This window comes from Manacus vitellinus, unplaced genomic scaffold (genome assembly GCF_001715985.3).
Source record: "Manacus vitellinus isolate BGI_N305 unplaced genomic scaffold, ASM171598v3 scaffold_24_pilon, whole genome shotgun sequence".
Taxonomy (NCBI): Eukaryota; Metazoa; Chordata; class Aves; order Passeriformes; family Pipridae; genus Manacus; species Manacus vitellinus.
The window spans coordinates 2,645,742-2,664,983 of NW_021939798.1; the positions used below are offsets into that span (position 1 = coordinate 2,645,742).

General features: G+C 51.3%; 1 protein-coding gene across 1 annotated transcript in view; it reads left to right on the forward strand.

The window, feature by feature from the left end:
• Window positions 1-9,526, forward strand: part of CDRT4 (CMT1A duplicated region transcript 4) — a 25,540-nt gene extending 16,014 nt beyond the window's left edge. The window contains exon 2 of the mRNA XM_018073171.2: window positions 9,075-9,526. Within this exon, the coding sequence (XP_017928660.2) occupies window positions 9,075-9,451 (377 nt within the window). The 3' untranslated portion in view covers window positions 9,452-9,526. The remainder of the gene's footprint in view (window positions 1-9,074) is intronic.
• The last annotated feature ends 9,716 nt before the right edge of the window (window positions 9,527-19,242 follow it).

Genomic DNA, 19,242 nt, shown 5'->3' on the forward strand with positions numbered 1-19,242 from the left:
ATGAGCAGGATGGTGGGGTCTGTGCCAAATTCTTAGTCTTTGAGGTGGCAGATGTTCACAGAGGGTCAGGTAGGAGGCAAGAGGAGGTGGAGTAAGAGCGCTGCTGTGTTCCACAGGTGCCCTGTCCACAGCCAGATGCTGGGTTTGGGTTGGTTCAAGCCCTCTGTGGGCACTCTGGGGCACAAAACTTTGGGGGGCAAAAACTTCCATGAAGAAAACAGAGAGGAATCCTCAGCCCTGTTGGAAACAGCACTGATGGAGAAGCAGACATCTCCTGGTCCTTGCTGGGACAGGAGCATGGGTGTGGATGGGGAGCTGGGCAGGCCTGGAAGGTGGTGTGGGCTTGATGCCCCTCATTGGGGGAAGGTCTGGAGGTTTGTGTGGACTGATGAGTCCAAGGGAACCTGTCCTGGCTCCCAGGACACACCTGAAACCTGGTGTATCAACTGGCCTGGAGATGCTCAGCAGCTTGGCTGTGGAGCTGCTGTCCCCTCTCCAAAAGGGGATGGATTCAGCGATGGCTCCCTCCACCACCTCCAGGTGTGGGTGTAGCTGTGAGTCCTGGTCCCGAGGGGAGGCACCTCCAGGCTCTGCCCCTCCATCTGCTGCAAGCAGGGAGGGGGTTCTGGGGGTGTAAAGGGTTTGGGGGGCTGTGGCAGCAGGAGGGCAGGAGGTGGATGTGGAGTCACACAGGAACATCTCGTCCTTTCCATCCTACTGGAATTGGACTGTGGGGCCACTGCGTCTCCCAGGGGAAAAAAATGCCCAGGAATTCCACAGACTCTTCAATCTCATTTCTGTTTTACAGTGAGACAAAAAGGGTGCCTTTGTGTGAGGGCTGAAAGGAACTGCCCAGTCCCACAGCCTTCCCGAAAGCTTAATGTCAACTATTTGCCTCCTTGTGTTTTCACATAATCAAGCACTTTTAGCTGAATTTCTGTGCTCTGGCTGCTCCCCCAGATGGGTGTCCCCCTGCTCCACAGCACCCATGGGATGGACAAGCTGTCCCTGTCAACCACCTCCCAGCAGAGATGCTGGGATATCTGGGGGATACCAGCCAGACATCAGCAGGAAAGGTGACTAAAGCCAGGCTGAGAGACAAACCAGCAGCTTGAGCTGCTTTTAATTTGAGCCAGTGCTGCTTTTCTGATAGCAGGGGCAAGCTTGTGCCTATAGATCTGGTGTCTCACCCCTGTTTACACCAGCCTGGCCCAGTATCTCTTGCTGGGGCATCACCCATCCCACCCTGGGGTCAGATGTTCCCCTGGTTTAAAGTGACTGTCAAATTAACAGCAGCAGCTGAGAAACCACCCCTTCTATTTTGGTTGCTGTTTGCATGTGCACACTGGAGCGTCTCGGGTGTAGCACCAGAGGTTTCTATCCTGGACTCCACCTTCTGTTTGTTTTTTTTCTTTTTACCATGTTCTCTTCCCCTTTATGAGAAGAAAAACTAGAAGTGAAAGAAGGACTAATGTTGTGTCTGCAGAGAACACAGCTGGACTAAAAATGCGTTCCTGTGGGTATTGTTCACTGAGCTGGGCTGCTCCCTGTCCTGTTCTGTGCCATGAAACCTGAGCTGTCACCAGGAGCATTGTCAAACATGTCCCATGAAAAAAAAAAAGAAAATCAAACCCAAAATAACCTGGGGGGTGCAGTGCCTGCAAACTGCTGCTGCTGGGGAAGCCCTCGTGGTTTTTTCTCGTGTTCCTCAGGCAGTTTTCAAAACTCAGGGTTGGAAAGAAAAAAAGAAAATCAAACCCAAAATAACCTGGGGGGTGCAGTGCCTGCAAACTGCTGCTGCTGGGGAAGCCCTCATGGTTTTTTCTCGTGTTCCTCAGGCAGTTTTCAAAACTCAGGGTTGGAAAGTGGATCCTGGGGTGGCTGAGGTAGTGGTGGGGACCCACATGGATTCATTCCTCACTTCAGCACCCATTTAGAAGTATTTGGCCTGGGACAGGATCTTGGCTAATGAACCATCGTAGTTCACCCCATGGTTCAATGTCCAGTGGATCCAAAGCCCCTGGAAGGGAATGGATGGGCACTTGTCAACTCCATCTGATGTTGGATCAAGTCCACCCTGGAATAAACAGTAGTAAACCACTTGTCAAGCTATTTGTTTCTCCTACTGGCTTTTCACTGTGGCCTCAGCACCTAGACAAGGTTTTTCACCTTGCCTGGAATCTGTCATGGGATCCTGACTTCCCAAATCTGTCTTGCTGCCTCTTCTGTTCATCCATTCCTTCTCCTGCCCTTTTCACAGCCTGTGATCATCTCTTTCCATCTTTATCACAGCCTCCAATTCACATGGATGGGGAGGAGTTTGGGTTGGAAGCAACTCATGGAGAACTTCAAACAGTAAAATCACATGAATGAATAAAGGGGATTTTTGTTGCTCTTATCCTTTCATCAGCTTTATTTCATTCCCAGCAGCTGAACTTGCAATTGCTGTTCTCTCTGGCTTCTTGCTGAGTGTCAAATTAAAATCCTGCTGAAGCTGAGAGCAAACTGCTGTTGAGCTCTACAGGACGAGGAAGGTCTGAATTTTACTTCTGGCAGAGTAGCACTTGGTTCTCTTCGTGTTGCTTAAGCTGAGAGGTTGCAAAGCCCTTGGACAGGAGCCTTGGAGGCAGGAAATTCCTCTCCTGAGGATCCCCCAGAAATGCAGGCTAAACCAAGGTTGTAAAACAGAGGGTTAAGATGTGCCCAGTAGTGCCTGTCAGGCTTCTTGGCTCCCAGGGGCGTGGGGAAGAAGGGCCACAGCTGCTGATGTCTTCCCAGTGGAGTTCAGGGGTTTTCTGTGCCACACTTCTGTTTGGTTGTAAGAAAAACAGATGCTTCAGTTCCAGTGAGAAATCCCATGTCAGTGGAAGATCACAGAATCATTAAGGTGGGGAAAAACCTCTAAGCTCATCAAGTCCAACCATGAACCAGCACCCCCCTGTTCACCACCCCAACCATGTCCCAGGGTGACAGGGTCTCCCTCTCAAGACTCTTTCCACTGGATTGGGTGTCCCGTGGACTGACTGTGCTGCAGCAATCTGGGTGCCCATGAGCTGCTGGGGAGGGGTGTGTGCCTTGGTTCCCATGTCCAGAGTGAACCCCATGTGGAATCCTTTCCACCCCACCCTGTGGAGATGTCAGTTCTTGCAGGCCTGTGTACCCCAGCCAAGAATATGGGAACCACATGTCCAAAGCCCAGGGAAGCAGAGGCTGGGGGCCCAGAGCCCGACAGCAGGGGCTGGCTTAGAAACAACTTAGAGAACAGAGGGGGGGAAAGAGTTAGTTCTAATTATCTTGAACTTTAAAAAACAGAAAATAAAAGCTTATTATTTCACAGAGTCCCCTCTGCAACATGTAATTTCATTTCCCTCTATTTGCTTTTACTGCTTGCTCTGGGCACTGTCAGAACAATTTGATTTATAAGCGACAGCTTTGGCTGTTTTTCAGGCGAGTCTCTCTAAATATAAGAGTGTGAAAACTGTCCCAGTGCCAGCAACTCTCTGCAAATTCACATGAGTTGTAGCATGAAGCAAAGTGCTGGGTGCTTTATGTCTCTCATAAAGAGCAACCCTCCCTTCTTCCTCTGGGGAGATTTTTTCCCTTTTATTACGGGGAATATCTCAACCTGCAGTTGGAGAAAATAAAAACAAAATAAGCAGTGGTTGTTACCTTGCTATTGCCCTGCTACTGCCTCCCTTGTGTGCTATCAGTGGAGTGTTGTAGATCAGGAGGGAGATGTTTATTGACCAAGGCTTTTAGCAACAGGGCTTTGTCTCTAGTTTCCTCCTCATCATGGAGAGGTAAAAGAAAGGAATAAAATGAGGCCTAATGCAATGGCAGGTATATAACACAGCCATGAATTGATAATTACATCTGAAATTTGGGGACAGCCTGAACAGGACTTAGCATGTGCTTTATGTTCTGGTTAATAAAGACAAGCTGTGTTCTCTGTGTGACAGTTCTTCTGTGTCACTTTGGAAGTGCCTGGCTTTGGTGATGCTGTTTTGGATGTAGTTAGAGAAATTTGGACCTTTCACTGTCAATCACTAGAAGCTCAGAAGCCTTTGATGTGGATTTAAAGTTGTCCATGTGCGTCCCCATTCTCACAGGAGTTGTAATTCTGTAATTAACTGTAAAGTTCTGGTATTGCCCATTTTTAGTGTCACAAAAGGATCAGTGTTTGGGTCTTTTAAACTCTGCTCTCCAGAGTGGGCTCCTCTGGTGTCCAAACAACCTGAGTCTGATTTATAGCCTGGCTGGACAGAGCAGGCTGGAGGCTTGTGCTGCCAAAGCAGTGGGAAGGGTCTCAGGTGGGTCCCTGGCTCTGGCCTGGCTGCTGCTGATCCTGCAGAGCTGGGCAGGGGTGGCAGCTTGTGGTGGACAAAGGAGGCTTTTTGATTTGCTTTTTGGACTGAATCATAGAATCCCAGGAAAGTTTGGGTTGGAAGGGACCTTTAAGATCATCTCATTCCTGCCAAGGACAGGGATACCTTCCACTATCCCAGGTTGCTCCAAGCCATGTCCAGCCTGGAGCACTTCCCATTGGAGCAGGTCACGAGCTGATCCCTTGGTGTGGACAGCTTCAGACAGACCCCAGGCAGGGGGAGGTAATGGCAGGCAACAATCCTGTGCCTCCAATGGGATGGAAGCCAAGCCAATTCTGCTCTGGGAAGCCTTTCCCAGGACAGTCCTGGAGACAGGACTCCCTGGCAGGTGCTTCTGAGGCAGAGGAGCTCACGCTCAGTTATGCTGAGAGCATTCCCAGGGGTGTTGTGGAGCCCTTTCCCTTCCAGGCCAGTAGCCAAGCACAGGCTGTAAATAACAAATGGTGGCTGATGATCCCCTCTTGTTCTGCTCCGAGGTGTTGTCAGCTCTGGGCTTTCCCTTGGCATCTTTGCATTCCCATCTTCAGCTCCAGTGCTGCTGTGGCATCTGGCTGTCTCCTGTCATGCCCTTGGTGTGAAGGAGTCCCTTCTGGGGTGGCTTGCCTCACATCAGGGATGTAATCCAAGGAAAGTTGATGAATCCAGACTCTGTGTGTCCTTTCCCTGGAGCTTCTTTAGTTACTGCTGGTTTGGGAAGGGTTAGAGATAAGGTCAGAGGAGAAATATCTGGGATTTGCACCAGCCTCTGTCTCCTCACTCCAACATGGGCAACTTGGCAGACCTTGTGGACTCGTCTGAGGTTCTTTGCACCCAAGCACCCACCACTGCACAGGTAAATTCATCTGGTGGGTATCCAGACTTTATCCTGTCACCAATGTTCCCACATCATCAAATATCCAAACTGGGGGTGCTGTCCATCAGGTTTTGTTGCCCTGTGAGATGATGCTGTAGCAACACAACTGAGCCCAAGGCTCTTCTGAAACCCCAGCCTACATGAATATCCCTGGAGTAGCAGGATTTATCCAGGATTAAACAAATGTGGGAGACATGCCTGGTGCATGCACATGTCCTTCTGTCCTGGACCCATGAGCTCAGCCAGTGTCTTCACATCAGGAGCCCTTTGAGCTGGGAACATTTGGCTCAGTGCAGGGAAGGCTCCAAGGACAACACCAGGCATGCAGTGAGAGGAGCTGGAGCCACAGCCCAGCACCACAACCCTTGTCCTTCCCTGCTCCACCACCTCGTTGTGCTCACTCCTTGCCTTTCCAGTGCACAGCTGGTGGTTCAGGGTGAGGGACTGAGCTGGATCTTTGTTTGCTCTGCAGAACATGGGGAGAGCTTTGTTTGGTGGTGAGGAGCAGGAACTTCTCCCCCACGTTAGGCTTGTGTTTGCACGGTGAGGAGCTGGGGGTGCTGCTCTGGCCCTCACTGTCACACTCCCTGTCCCCCCTGGCACCCGTCTCACTGGCTCTGGGTCCTGCTGGGAGCAGGTGGGAGGGATTTGCTGCATCTCTGGGGTATATGGAACTCCTTCCATGGGCTGTGCTTCTGCTGTTATCCCCACAGCTCAGCCCTGGATGGCATCTGTGTGTTTATTCCTTTTACAAAGACATGAACTACGGCCTATAAAAGTGGGGAAAAGGCTCCAGATCAGCTTTTTGTGCCTCACTAAGCGTTGTTTCGTGTCTGATCCTGCTGGTTTATTACCAGGTTGCAGGGCTTTACCTCACACATGAAAACACTCATCATCAAGCCGATGGGTCCCTGTTCAGAGCAGCTCCTGGTACCCCAATTCCTTCTGCTGGGGGTGGCCTGCTGTCCTTCCCAGCTCTCTGGAGAATGGGCTGAGCCAGAACTCCCCAGTCATCAGAAACACTTAGAAAATAGTCAAACTGTCCTTTAACAAGATTTTTTTTTTAACCCTCCTGTAGTGGTTTTACTCCCCATCAGCCTGATGAACTCAGCAGTAAAAACAGTGCTGCAACAAGGGTTAAAAACTCCAAACACTGAGTCAGAACAGGCATTCCAAGAGACATGGACTATCTCAGCCTGTCAAAATAAATTCTGTTCAAGCACAGAGTGTGCCACTGTCTGAAATCTCATCATTTAAACCAAGACTATTTTTGGTTGGGCTTTTCCCCCTGCTCGGGCTGAGCGTGTGTGCACAGGGGGTAGGTACAGAGTTTCGCTGCACTAAAACTTTTTTGGCATGGAAACTTTTTTTTTTGTTTGTTTTGTTTCCCCCTCTCGTGCAAACACGTCAGGCCGTTTCTATTCCTGGCTCGGGGAAGAGCCCGGGCTGCTCCCGGGGGTGTCCTGGCTGGATGTGGGACGTCTCCCTGCGGGGAGGATGGCTCGCTGTTTCTGGAGAGCACGGGGAAGGCGAGCAGACCCCAACCCTCGGGATGCCATGGGAGCAGCTGCCGGCGGGAGCGCTGGGCTGTGTCCGGGACAGCGCGGCCGCCTTCCCGCAGCGCAGGTGGGAGCACGGCTTGTGGAAAAGCACATTCCTGACGTTTCCCACCTGATTGCTTTCTTCCCATTTGTTCTTTTGACTAGTAACCAGAGCACTTTTTGGACTGTTTATCTTGTATTTCCTGTATTTCTGGGAGTACCCTCAGTATTTTCTTTCCTCTTTGGTCAAGAGACACACAAGGCCCAGTGGAGAATCCAGGTGCATTCGCCTACACCCACACACAGTCTGCTCCAAAAATTCTGAGATCCGTTTCCAAGCTTGTGCCTTGCAAGGAAACTTCTCCTCAAGTCTACCTTCTTATAGTCTCTCCACAGGTATGCAGTGAACATGCAGAACACAGAAAAATGAGCATATATGTCTTTTAAATTTCACACATAGCGTCTTTTTGGTGTTTTGGCTATAACCAGATGCTCTTTTCAGTCTTCAGTCCAGGCCACCACAAATCCCGGTAATGGGGGAAGTGAGTCGAGGAGTTTAGGCAGCCCATCACTTACTGTTATCATCTGCAAATTACCTGTTAAGAAGAGGAGTCTCCAGGAAGGAACAAGCAGTGTTGGGGCTGAAGAGAGGAGAAATTCACCCAGTTCCCAGTTCAGAAGAGAATATCACTTTTATCTTTGTCTCATCTGCTACACCCAATAGGCTAATTTAACTTTCCAATGCCCTGCTTTTAGGAGATGGAAGAGGCCACACAAATTCAGCACGAATTTCTGAAACAGAAAGTCCATTTTTTCGACAAGTTATTCAAAAGTTTATAATTGCAAGAGAAAATATTAAGCCCCTAAGAATGGAGTTTGTCAGGAATGTTATTGTCCAGAATGTAAACTAATGACACCCAGAGCCCACCTGGAGCCAGCCCTGGCACGGACAGAGGTGCAGGAGCAGTGTGGTGCACGATCTCAGGCTTGGAAACCTGAATCATAGAATTATAGAGTCAACCGGGTTGGAAAAGACCTCCAGGATCATCCAGTCCCACCCCTGATCCAACCCCGCCGTGGTTCCCAGCCCACGGCACTGATGCCACATCCAGTCTCACCTTAAACACCTCCAGGGACGGTGACTGCACGTTCTCCCTGGGCAGCCTATTCCAATGGCTGATCCCTCTCTCTGTAAAAATTTTCTTCCTGATGGATGTGGCTTCGTGCAGACACCACTGAAAATACAATTTCCCTCCTCCCTTCTGTCCCTACAACTTTAAAGGCTTCAGATTATCTTTTACTACAGTCTTTAAATGCTCTCATTTCTCTAAAACCCTATCTTGGAGCTCTGAGCCTTTTGGTGTTAATTCGTGGTGGGACCTTGGGAGAAACCTCATTCCCAGCTCTGACTCTGCTGTCCCCCCTCTGAGCACCCAAAGCTTTTTGGCACTTTTGAGGGGACCCTGGGTATTGCAGCTGAATGTCAGAGCCCTGACAAACCCCAGGGTGCTGCAGTTTTGGGTGTTTCCCTGACATGCTCAGCTGGCTCACAAAGGACTGTCCCTCTGCAGGAGAGAAGGGCAGAATTATCCCCAGTTGAAAAAACAAAATAGTGCACGAGAGGTAAGGACAAGCCTTGTGTCAGGTGAAGACTCTGTATCTAAAAATACTGATACCAATGATCTCATTTTCCAAGATCTGTCTGAATGCATCTTCCTTTCCTGCATGACTTTTTTTCCTGGATTTTCTGCTTTGAAGCCTCCCTTGGACAGACACCTTCTCAAGTAGGCTCAGCCTTATTGCTCCAGCCATTTCTGCCAGCCTTGTGGCTTTGTGTGTGAGGTGCAAGACTTGAGTGATGAAGGGGTTTAGGACAGAAAGATGAGACTGGGAAGGTCTTCAGTGCAGGCTTGCCTTGGCCTTGGGTTGGGTCAGTGCTGCAGAAACAAGAACTGCTGATTTCCACCCCACCCCCTTTTCTTTCCCACTGTTTCTTGGTGTAACACTGACCTCCTGCAGCTCCTCCTGTGCTCAAAGATAGCAATAAAGGCTCAAGGGTTAGAAAGTATGGACATATCTCTGTTTCTTGCATGGCTTATTTGGATCCTGATGCAAAGTAGCTCTGGGTAGAGCACTGCTGTGCCTCAGTGCTGCCTGGCCCTCCACGGCCATCGCTGATCCCAGCGTGGTCTTTGCCTCCCAAGAGCATCCTTGGTGTCACCCTTCTTTGTAACCCTTCCCAGAGAGGGAAGAAGCTGGGCTGGGATCTCATGGTATCTGTTTCTTGGGTTCCAGAGTTTGTGCTGCCCTCAGCCAACGTGGGGCTGCCGGGACACCTCATCCAGATCCAGCGCCCCGGGCCTGCCTACGTCACCCACACAGAGCCCCTGGTCAGGAGGCTCCTTGAGCAGGACCAGCAGAGAAAGGCTCCATCCAACCCCCCTGCACAGACAGAGCAGAACATGGAGCCTCCAGGAGATGGTCCTGAGGAGGAGCCCCAGGTGCTGAGCAGAGGCAGCAGCCCTGGGAGCGGGAAGGACTCCGTGGGAATGCCCCCGGCTCAGAGCACTTTGCCATCACAGTGTGTTTACAACAGGGTTATTTTTGCAAGGAGACCTCCCTCCCGTGTGCTGCCATGGAGCAACCTGGTGTGTGCCAGCAGGAAGGACTGATCTGCCTGCAGCTGGAAGCAAAGCAAAGAAAGAAGATGCTCTTGTGTGTTTTCCGGAGTCCATTAAACTACCCATGCAAACAGCATTTAACTTTCTGAGTCTTTTCCTAAAAGCCCCGTGTCAATGAAAGCAGAGGAGCACAGGAGGTGGTGGTGATGCACTCTGTGCTCTCTGCTTTCAGGTCTGGAGGAGACCAGAACCTCTGCTGCTGGTCTTGCCTCACATGGCAGGAGCTGTTTGCAGCTCTGCTGCTCAGAACTGCCCCCGAGGGCCGGGGATGGAGATGAGATGCCTGAACGCCCACACAGCCCCACACACAGGGCTCCTTCTCTGCTCCTGTGACCCTGCTGGCATCAGCACAGAGTGCCAGCACCCATGGGGGGGTTGGCTGAGGGGAACAGCCTCTGGGGGTGTTGGATGAGTGGAGAAGTGCACTGGGAATTGGTGTCCCAGCTCCTTGGAGCTGCTGTGTCCTGCTGAAGGAGCATGGACTGGAAGGGAGAGGAGTTTACAGTGGGCATTTCCTTGTGCTTGTGTCCCTTTTTTCCTTGCCTGCCTGTCCTTAGGGTGTCAGGTCTGACCAAGCTGCATTTACTACTTTAGTTATGAGGAAAGGCTGAGAGAACTGGGATTTCTGCCTGGAGAAGAGAAGCTTTGGGGTTACTTAATTGTGGCCTTCCAGTGCCTGAAGGGGCTACAAGAAAGATGGAAAGGGACTATTTCCAAGGGCCTTGAGTGACAGGACAAGGGGCAATGGCTTCAAACTGCCAGAGGGCAGGGATAGATGGGATATTGGGAAGAAACTCCTCCCTGTGAGGGTGGGGAGGCCCTGACACAGGTTGCCCAGAGAAGCTGTGGCTGCCCCTGGATCCCTGGAAGTGTCCAAGGCCAGGTTGGACAGGGCTTGGAGCAACCTGGGCTGGTGGAAGGTGTCCCTGCCCATGGCAGGGGGTGGAATGAGATGAGCTTTAAGGTCCTTTCCAACTCAGGCCATTCTATGATATCCATGTATGGGACACAGGTCAATTAAAAGCACAGTGATGCAGCAGCAAAGCTGATTAATCAGCTGGCAGATGAGCTGCTGCTCCTCACTTTTACAGATGACCTGAGGCTAAAGCAGCTTGGGGGACATGAATTTTTGCAAGTCCTTCCCCCAGTGTGACACTGCAGAGCCCATCCTGGGTGTCCAGCTGCTGATGTGTGCCAGCTCAGCCCTCAGCACTGAGGATTATTGCCAGGCTTTTAAAAACCATTTGCAAAGGCACCACCTCATCATTTTTTTGGCTGTCAGAGGTAGAACCCAGTGTTCTGGTACCATCTCTGTGGCCACCTTCCTCCTTTAGGATGTTCCAGCTGGCACAGCAGAGCCTGCAGGCCCCTCTGAGAGTGTATCTAGCTCTGCTACAGTGGGTCCATCCTGTGCTTTGAGTGAAGTCCAAATTGGGCAAAAATGCTGAGTGGCTGCTCAGTGACCAACTACACCAGCCTGCACTCCTGAGGGGGGGCATCTCCTCCTGCAAGAGCACTGCTGAGGAGACACCTGAGAGGGAGCTCTGCAGAGGTATGAAGGAGGTGCCACTTGTACCTGTTTCCCCACAGGGCTCTGCTGGGGATGTGACCTCACATTTCCCTGGAGTTTCTAACTGGCAAATATGGGAATTCTTGTCATGAAAACACCAAAAGACACCCCTTCCAACAGGGGTGATCCCTTCTTCTTTCAGATTCCACTTCTGCAGGGACTGAGCTGGTGCTGGATCATTTCAGCATTTAAAGCACTTGAAACAAAGTACTTTTACTTTCCTGGTGATGGTGTAAAAAAAGAATTGGCAGGTGTTTTTTGCTTCCTGTCAAAATGAAATTTGCTTGAGGAAGATGTTTGCCCTGGAAAACTTCACTGAAGTTATAAACAACTTATAATCAGCAGTATTTGCTGCTGCACCTAATGGTGTTCCCAAAGCTGCACTCTCAGATCAGGGGATTTTTGGCTGCTGTGGGACTGGTGCCACTCGTCAGCTTTGGGAAACAGTGTTGGGTTTCTGCAGGGAAAAAATGTGAGGAATTAGAAAATATGACCAAAAAAAAAAAATTAGAGAAATTACCTCTTTCTGTGGATGCAAAAATAAGTTTGTTCCCTGCCCTGTTTTGAGCCCGGGCACCCTCGTGCCCACAGCACGTCACGAGCCCCGTGTTCAGGGCCTGTCCCTCCTGCCAGCCCTCAGCTTTGGCCACGAGCCACGGGAATGGGAATAAATAAACAAACCTCAGTTTCTGACTTAGTTTCCTGGGAGGGATCCTGGAGAAGGGAGGCAGAGGTGCCGTGTGCTCCCCCCTTGCTGCCAGGGTGGTGGTGGAAATAGTTGGGAGAGAGCCCCAGCTGGGGCTGTGTCTGTCCTGCTCGGGACTGGGGGGGTTGTGGGCACTGTCCCCCTGCCCCCCTTGGCACAGAGCTCCAGTGTGGGGGGCACATCTGTAAGGGGTGGCATCTATTTAGTGGCCATCTCGCAGCTGGCACCAGGATGGTGTCCCATGGCAGCGCTGCAGCCAGTGCAGGGGGTGTGGGATGTGATGTGAACCCCTGTCCAAGCCTCTCAGGGTTTGCTCTGCAGTCCCATATTCCCAGGGAAGGTGGATAAGGCCCTGATTTCCCCTCAGGTTTGCTGTCAGCCATCCCTGCCCATGCAGAGCTGTGTGAGTTGTTTGCACTTGCAGGGCTCAGGGGTGGGGAGCAGGAAAACATCCCCCTCCTCCTGCTGGTGCAGGGAGGCTTTGCCAGGGTCTTGTTCATAGCTCTGTGTGAAACCATTCTCACTGTTCCACCTCCTCCTCCTTGGGGAATGGCCTTCTCCTTCCTCAGGTTATTTACAGGCACTTCTGTGGTGGGAAATGGTAGAGAAAAAGGCTGAAATCATCCCTAGAGAGCCAGAAACAGTAGCTGAGGTGACTGAGAAAACATTCTTGTTTTCCTTTTGCACATGCAAGTGTTTCCACATGTGCTGGAGCACGTTAGAGCTCGCTGAGGGAAGGTGTCCCAGGGCACAACAGCATCTTTCCAGCTGGGGAATCCTGTCCCATGGCCAGGTCTAGGACTGGTGGAGGTGTTGTGGGCTCTTCTTTGCTCTCCTTTTCCTCACACGAGGTGGTTTTCTGTCTGTTTCCCTGCAGCAGGGTCAGGGGTATGTGGTTGGGTCATGCCTGTGCACTGGAGTTCAGGTGTGTTGGAGCTTTCCTGAGAATATTTTGGCATTGCAGGTTCCTGGCAGTACAGATTCCTGCAGCAACGTGGCCAGAGGTGTAAAAGTTTCAAGGAATTGAATGATTTTGTCATTAAAAAATAGTTGAAAATGCGTTATGTCTTCAGTGAAGGTTGGAGCACTGCTTCTCCATGAGAAATTAGAGTAAAACGGAAGCAGGCAAAACCAAGTGTTGTGAAAAGCACTGGTAGGAAAAAAGGGGGAAAAACTCACAGTGAAGAAAGCAAAAGAGAAAAAAACAAACAAACAAAAAACACCAACAAAACCCATACAGGCTGGCTTTGGTAATTCTTAAATTAAGCTTTTAGTAACTTTTATGGGAAACGTTGATTTTTCTGTTGTCACTGAGGACAAAAAGGACTTTTCCAGGGTTGCAAATCACAGAATGGTAATTCTGTTTCAGCCTGTACTTTCCATTAGCAGTAATAAAATACTTGAAGCTCTGTTCAGCTCCAGCTGAGACCATTCCCTGCTATTTTGGAGCCCCGAGGTCCAGCAATGCCTGGTGCTGGGGAGCCCAGGGCTGTGCTGGAGGGGGTGCAGGGGCACTGTGGGTACCAAGAGGGCTCATCATGTGGGTGAGCTCTGTGCTCTGGGCAAGGCTGAAACCCCTAAAGCAACCCATAAAGGTGCCCTGGGCACTTGCCTTGCTCTGTAGCCTGGCACTGGGCAGGCAAACATTTGCTGGATGGTGCAGGAATCCCTGCTATGGCAGAGCATCCATGGAACACTGGATGTGGCACAAGGGAACACTGGGGATCTGAGGACAGGAGGAGATGTGGGGAGTCTCTTGGGGGTAGGGTGGAATTGCCCCCCCTCTGTCTGTCAACAGATGTAGCAGCACCTACTTAATCATGATAATGTCCAAGTGGGGGCCCAGAGCTAATTGCAGCTCTAAATGAGTGTTATTATGCTGTGGCTGCTCCCTGCCTGCTGTATGGAAACCAGATGCTCAGGTTATTAAACAGACACAAGCCAGGTGCTGACTGCCTTGTTTAAGTAAAATAGGAGCTGATTTCCTGCAGGACTGAGTGTGGTCATATATATGCCAGCACCCAAGGATGGGAGGAGAAGGTTGGGGACAATGTGGCCATTGTGGCTTGGGGACCCCTGATGGGGGGTTTAGTATCACTTTGGGATGTGGCTGATGGATGGAGTGGATGCAGAGCTGCTGAGGGTTTTGGAGTAGTTACTGTGCTCCAGAGCAGTGCTGTGTTCCCTCAGCAGGTCACCAGTGTGCTGATGTGTGTTTAGGAAAACGTCTCTGGGTGGGACACCTGCCCTGCAGGAAGGGCCCTGGCAGGGCACACGGTGACAAACCCTCAGCAAGCATGTGGGGCTGATCCCTGGAGCTGCTGGGCCCAGTCCCTAGATCAGGTTTGGGAGTTACCCACACTGCTTTGCTTTCAGAAGCAGAGAGTTTTGTTGGAGGGTTTGTCACCGAGAACCCTCATCTCCAGGTGCTTTACAACCATCAGGAGCACATGAAGACTAGAGTTGGTTGTGACCAGAGCCAGGAGTTGCCCAGATAACACTGAGGTGGTTCCAAAACAGCTTTTTTTTCAACACTTCTGTTTTGGTTTTTGGTTTGTTTTGTCTGCAATCTCCACTTGACTCATCTGTCACCACGTGGCCACCTGTGCCAGCAGCAGCTCCAGGCGGGAAGTGCTCCATGCCTTGCCCTCACCTCGGGGTCGTCTTTGAGCCCTGGTGGAACTGAGCTGCTGCCAGAAGCTACAGTGAGTAGTTCCTAGTACTACTAGTAGTTTGGCTCGTGCCAAATACCACAGCAGTGTTCAAACTTGTCCTCACCACCCTGTGAGGTGGAGGGGAGGTGCTGGAGCTGCCAGTCCTGCTGCTCTCTGATCCTTCACAGCTCTTCACAAAGCCTGTGGTGAGTGCCACGGGGGTCACAGCCAACTCCAAACTGTCTGATCCTCACAGAGATGTGGATTTGTTTTCTTAGAGGTAGCTTGGAGTGACTTCTGAGGGGTTATGTGAAACTGGGGGGGTGTGGGGATTTCCCTCCTCATTGCAGGGGGGCTGGACTAGATGAGCTTTAAAAGTCACTTCAACCCAAACTATTCTGTGATTCTGTTGGAGGGAATCACTTGCTGTTTGGCTGCTAAGGCTGAACCTGGGTAGCTGGAAGCCTCTTGGAACAGCACCAGACCACAGGTGAGGGGAGACCTCACTGCAGTTCCACCTTCCTGGGCAGGGGCAGAGGAGGGGCAGGGACTGAGCTCTGCTCTGGGGGGACCAGGGACAGCAGCCAGGGAAGGGCTGGAGCTGTGTCAGGGCAGGCTCAGGTTGGATCTCAGGCAAAGGTTCTTCCCCCAGAGGCTGGTTGGGCACTGCCCAGGCTCCCCAGGGCAGTGGGCACAGCCCCAAGGCTGCCAGAGCTCCAGGAGGGTTTGGACAACACTCTCAGGGACAGGGGGGGATTGTTGGGGTGGACCAGGAGTTGGACTGGATGATCCTTGTGGGTCCCTTCCAACTCATCATATTCTGTGATTCTGTGAGTCAAGGGCAAAGCTGGGACAGTCTGGACCTGGGCTTTGCTGAGTCATTTTTATTGGACTTAAAGAGCAGTGGAAAACCGACCATTTTCATGCAAGAATTCCCCCCCAAGCACTGCTCTGTCCTCTCATGCCATAAAGATATTTTTTTTTCTGTCCCAGCCTTTGCTCTGGGTGCAGTTGTGCCACTCCAGCTCTCAGAGTGACTCTGCCTCAGTAGGAGCTTGGTATGATGTCAATGTTTCGAGTGGGTGAAGCAGAGGAGGCAAAAATAGACATTTAGACATTTTTCCAGTTTTGTCTTTTCAAAAAGGAATATTTATAACTCGGTGCATAAACACAAGCTCTCTTTGTGCTACCAAATGCAACACACAGCACATCACCCCCTCAGTCCCTCGGCCTCAGGATGGGTCCAGGCAGCTTTGACTTCCTGGCAGTGGGAGCCTCTGTCTCCCTGTACCCCAGCACAGGGCTGGAAGTGTTTCCAGCCCAGGCATGAAGCACCCACCACGATCTCGGGGTGCCCAGGGGCTGCATCCCTGGCAACAAAGCTGTCCTGTGGAGCTGCATCACACTGGAGTCTGAGCCCCCATTTTGGGATTAACTCTGCAACATGATGAGGATGGTGATCAGGGGGGTTGTTATCAGGTCACTCTTTGCTGGGTGCAAAAGGTCCAAATCACTACATTTCCCCTTACATGTGTTTTTCCATCTGTGGCATTTGGATAATGGCCTTTACCACAGAGTTCTGAAGTGCTTTGAGACTTTTTCAGGGTGTTGTTTCACAGCTGAACCACCTCTCAAGTTCTGACCTTGCTTGCAAGGAGTTTTGGGTCAGTCCTCGTGTGTTAAGGTTCTTTAGCTACTGTTGTCTCCAGTGTTTCAGCAGGAATGGGAGGTTGGATGTGGGTGGCAGGTGAAGAGGTTTTCAAAGGCCAGCACTGGCTCTTCAAAACCCGTGTGAACTGTATTTCCCAAGAAGGTTTTCCTGCTGCCTCTCAGCCAAGAGTGCTGGTTGTTTTTGGCAATACTCTGCAATCTGAACTGCCCAGGGATGGTGCCTGAAGGGCTTTGTTGTGTTGATGCTGCTCACCAGAATGGCTGGTTTATATGTTTGTGGTTTTGGATCAGTTGTGACCCTTTGAAGAGCAGCTTGGTGGAGGGTTAACACTGGCTCATGTGGGAGTAAAACTCCCAGATCTTTGTGATAAGGAGAAGCTTAGTGGGCAGGAAGGTGGGGCTGGTGATGCCTGAGAGTCTCTGAAGGTGGAGAGGATTCAGTGCCTTGCAGGATCACTCTTCTAGGATCCAGGGGGATTTCACTTTTGCACCTTAAAGCTTTAAATGCAGGACAAATAATCCTGATAGCAGTGGGTTTAAAGCCTGGCTCGCTGTGCTGTGCTCACTGTGCAGCTCCGAGGGGGACCCTCCAAAACCTTGCCAGAGATCTCCATCTCACCTCCAACTGCTTTTGGTCTCATCTCTGGCATGTTCTCCCAGCTGCTGGAGCAGGACAATCAGCTCCATTCCTCTGGCTTGCCTCACAGTGCCCAGCTATGTGCCAGCTCATCAGGCTCCCCACGCTCGCTGAGGGTTGGCACTGCCTTCCTGGCTCCTGCATCCCTGCCCTGCTCCAACAGCCAGAGCCTCTGCTGCATCAGCAATGGCATTTTGATTCCTCCCCTGCAGAGGCAAAGTCCAGCAAGTTTGAGTATCCCAGCCCTGATGGGATTTCCAGAGCTCTGGGTGCAGGAAAACCCTCTGAGGGGGTCACGGGCATTGTTTGAGTCCCTGGGTACCAAGAGGTAGCTTGGAAATGCAGTTCCACCCCCAAAACCCATCTGCTCCAGTGAAACCAACACTTCCAGAGGAATTTTGCTGTGTTCTTGGTTTTATTTGTGTTGAAGGCTTGCCTGGATATCCCAGCATGGGTGGGGATCGTGGGAAGGAGAACCTAATCCCTGTAATTTCAGTCTTTCCCTACTGATCATTCTGTTCCTTTTCTTTCTTCTCTCTCCCTGACCCCCCTGGCTCCATCTCTCAGCTGAGCTGGTTGTTAGCACAGCAGGACAGGAGGGAAGCTGAAAGGCTGGATGAGATTTCCCTGGGTCAAATGTCAGGGTGAAACCCCACACCCCACTCTCACAAAACTTCAAGTGTAGTCACCTTTATCAGTCTTCAGTGGGTGGCACCTGCTTTGAGTCCAACCTTAGTCCTGCAGTGGGAATTCTGAGTTTGCAGTTTGTGTTGGACATGGGATTTTTACACTTTTCTTGTAATGGAAACTTCTCAGTAGTTAAATGAAACTTAGATGCTTTTTAAAATTTTTCTTAATGCACAGTAGATGCTTTTTTAAAGGTGTTACAGTTTCTTGTTAAAAATCTGAAAACCACAAACTGATTTTGGTTGGGTTTTGACCACAGATTTTCAGTTTCTAAAGAGATAAAAGATCTCTTCTTGTTGAGCCTGGGCAAGGAGAGAGACTTTCTGCTACACCTTTAGCTGTGCTGGTGTGAGAGTCTGTGTCACCTGTTCAGGAAGAACAGCACTGAAAATAAGTAATGTCTCCTCTAAAAGATGCAGACCATAAAGTCACAGAATCAAAGAATGGTTTGGGTTGGCAGGGACCTTGAAGCCCATCCAGTTCCACCCCCTGCCATGGGCAGGGACACCTTCCACCAGCCCAGGTTGCTCCAAGCCCCGTCCAGCCTGACCTTGGACACTTCCAGGGATGGGGCAGCCACAGCTTCTCTGGGCAACCTGTGCCAGGGCCTCCCCACCCTCACAGGGAACAATTCCTTCCCAATATCCCATCTATCCCTGCCCTCTGGCAGTGGGAAGCCATTCCCCCTTGTCCTGTCCCTCCAGGCCTGTGTCCCAAGTCCCTCTCCAGCTCTCCTGGAGCCCCTTTAAGCACTGGAAGGGGCTCTCAGATCTCCCCAGAGCCTTCTCCTCTCTGGGCTGAGCAGCCCCAGCTCTCCCAGCCTCTCCCACCAGGGTGATGTGTGAGCAGGGGCAGCTGAAGGTCCCTGGCAAAGCCTGGTTTGGAGGAGTGCACGTGTGTCTGTCCAGGGCAGAGCTGCAGAAGGATCTGCCTCCCTTATCTCCTGTCCTTTCCTTTCCCAGCAGCTGGAATATTTCCTCTGCTGGGATCAAGGAAGGTGGGTTCTGCTGTGGTGGCAAAGGTGGAAATGAAGAGGCATCCTCTGGGATGGATGTGCTGGTGGGTCTGCTGTGGGCTCAGGAGGTACCAGTCACTGTCCACACAGAACTGGGGAGCTGCTGGAGCTTAAAACTGGGATTTGGAGCTTAAAACATGAACAGCCAGAGGGAGGAGGCAGCAGAGCACTCAGTCCTTGCCTACAGAGGTGGGATCAGCTGCCCTCGTGGGGGACTGGTGTTCCACCTCTTCCCATCCACCTCCCAGCTCTTGGCTTGACTGTTTGCCAAGGAAGCAGAGTGGTGGCAGTTCCATTTTAGCCCATGGCCCTCTCTTATAGGACAGATTATTTTTTACAGTCCTCAGGAACCAGCAGGTCAGACCTGCTGCTCTCCAAACTTCACTCCCTAAATGCCAGAGAGATGCCAAAGCCGTGGTGGAGGATGGCACAAAAGGCAGCAGCTGGGAAAGGTCTTTTGATTTGCAGTCAGCAATCCTTGGGCACTCCTGTGTTGGTGGCTGTGCCCAGACCTCACACAAGGACCTGTCAGCCTCCTGGTGGGGTGCCTGGAAGCCACTCTGTGGCAGCTCCTCTGTGATTACAGGATTTCCCTGCTGGTGCTGGCATCCTGGGCTCCCTTTCAGCAGCCTCAGGAGGTGGATGACATTCCAGCCACCCACAGAGGTCATGTCAGCTAAAGGAGCCAGAAGATTGGGCAGTTCCAGTCAGTCATGTGCCCGTCTGCCACCACACCCAACACTTGGAACTGCAGGAATGGGCTCCTCGTGTTCTGTCTGTGCAAGGTCACAGAACCACAGACTGGTTTGGGTGGGAAGGAACCTTAAAGATCATCCAGTTCC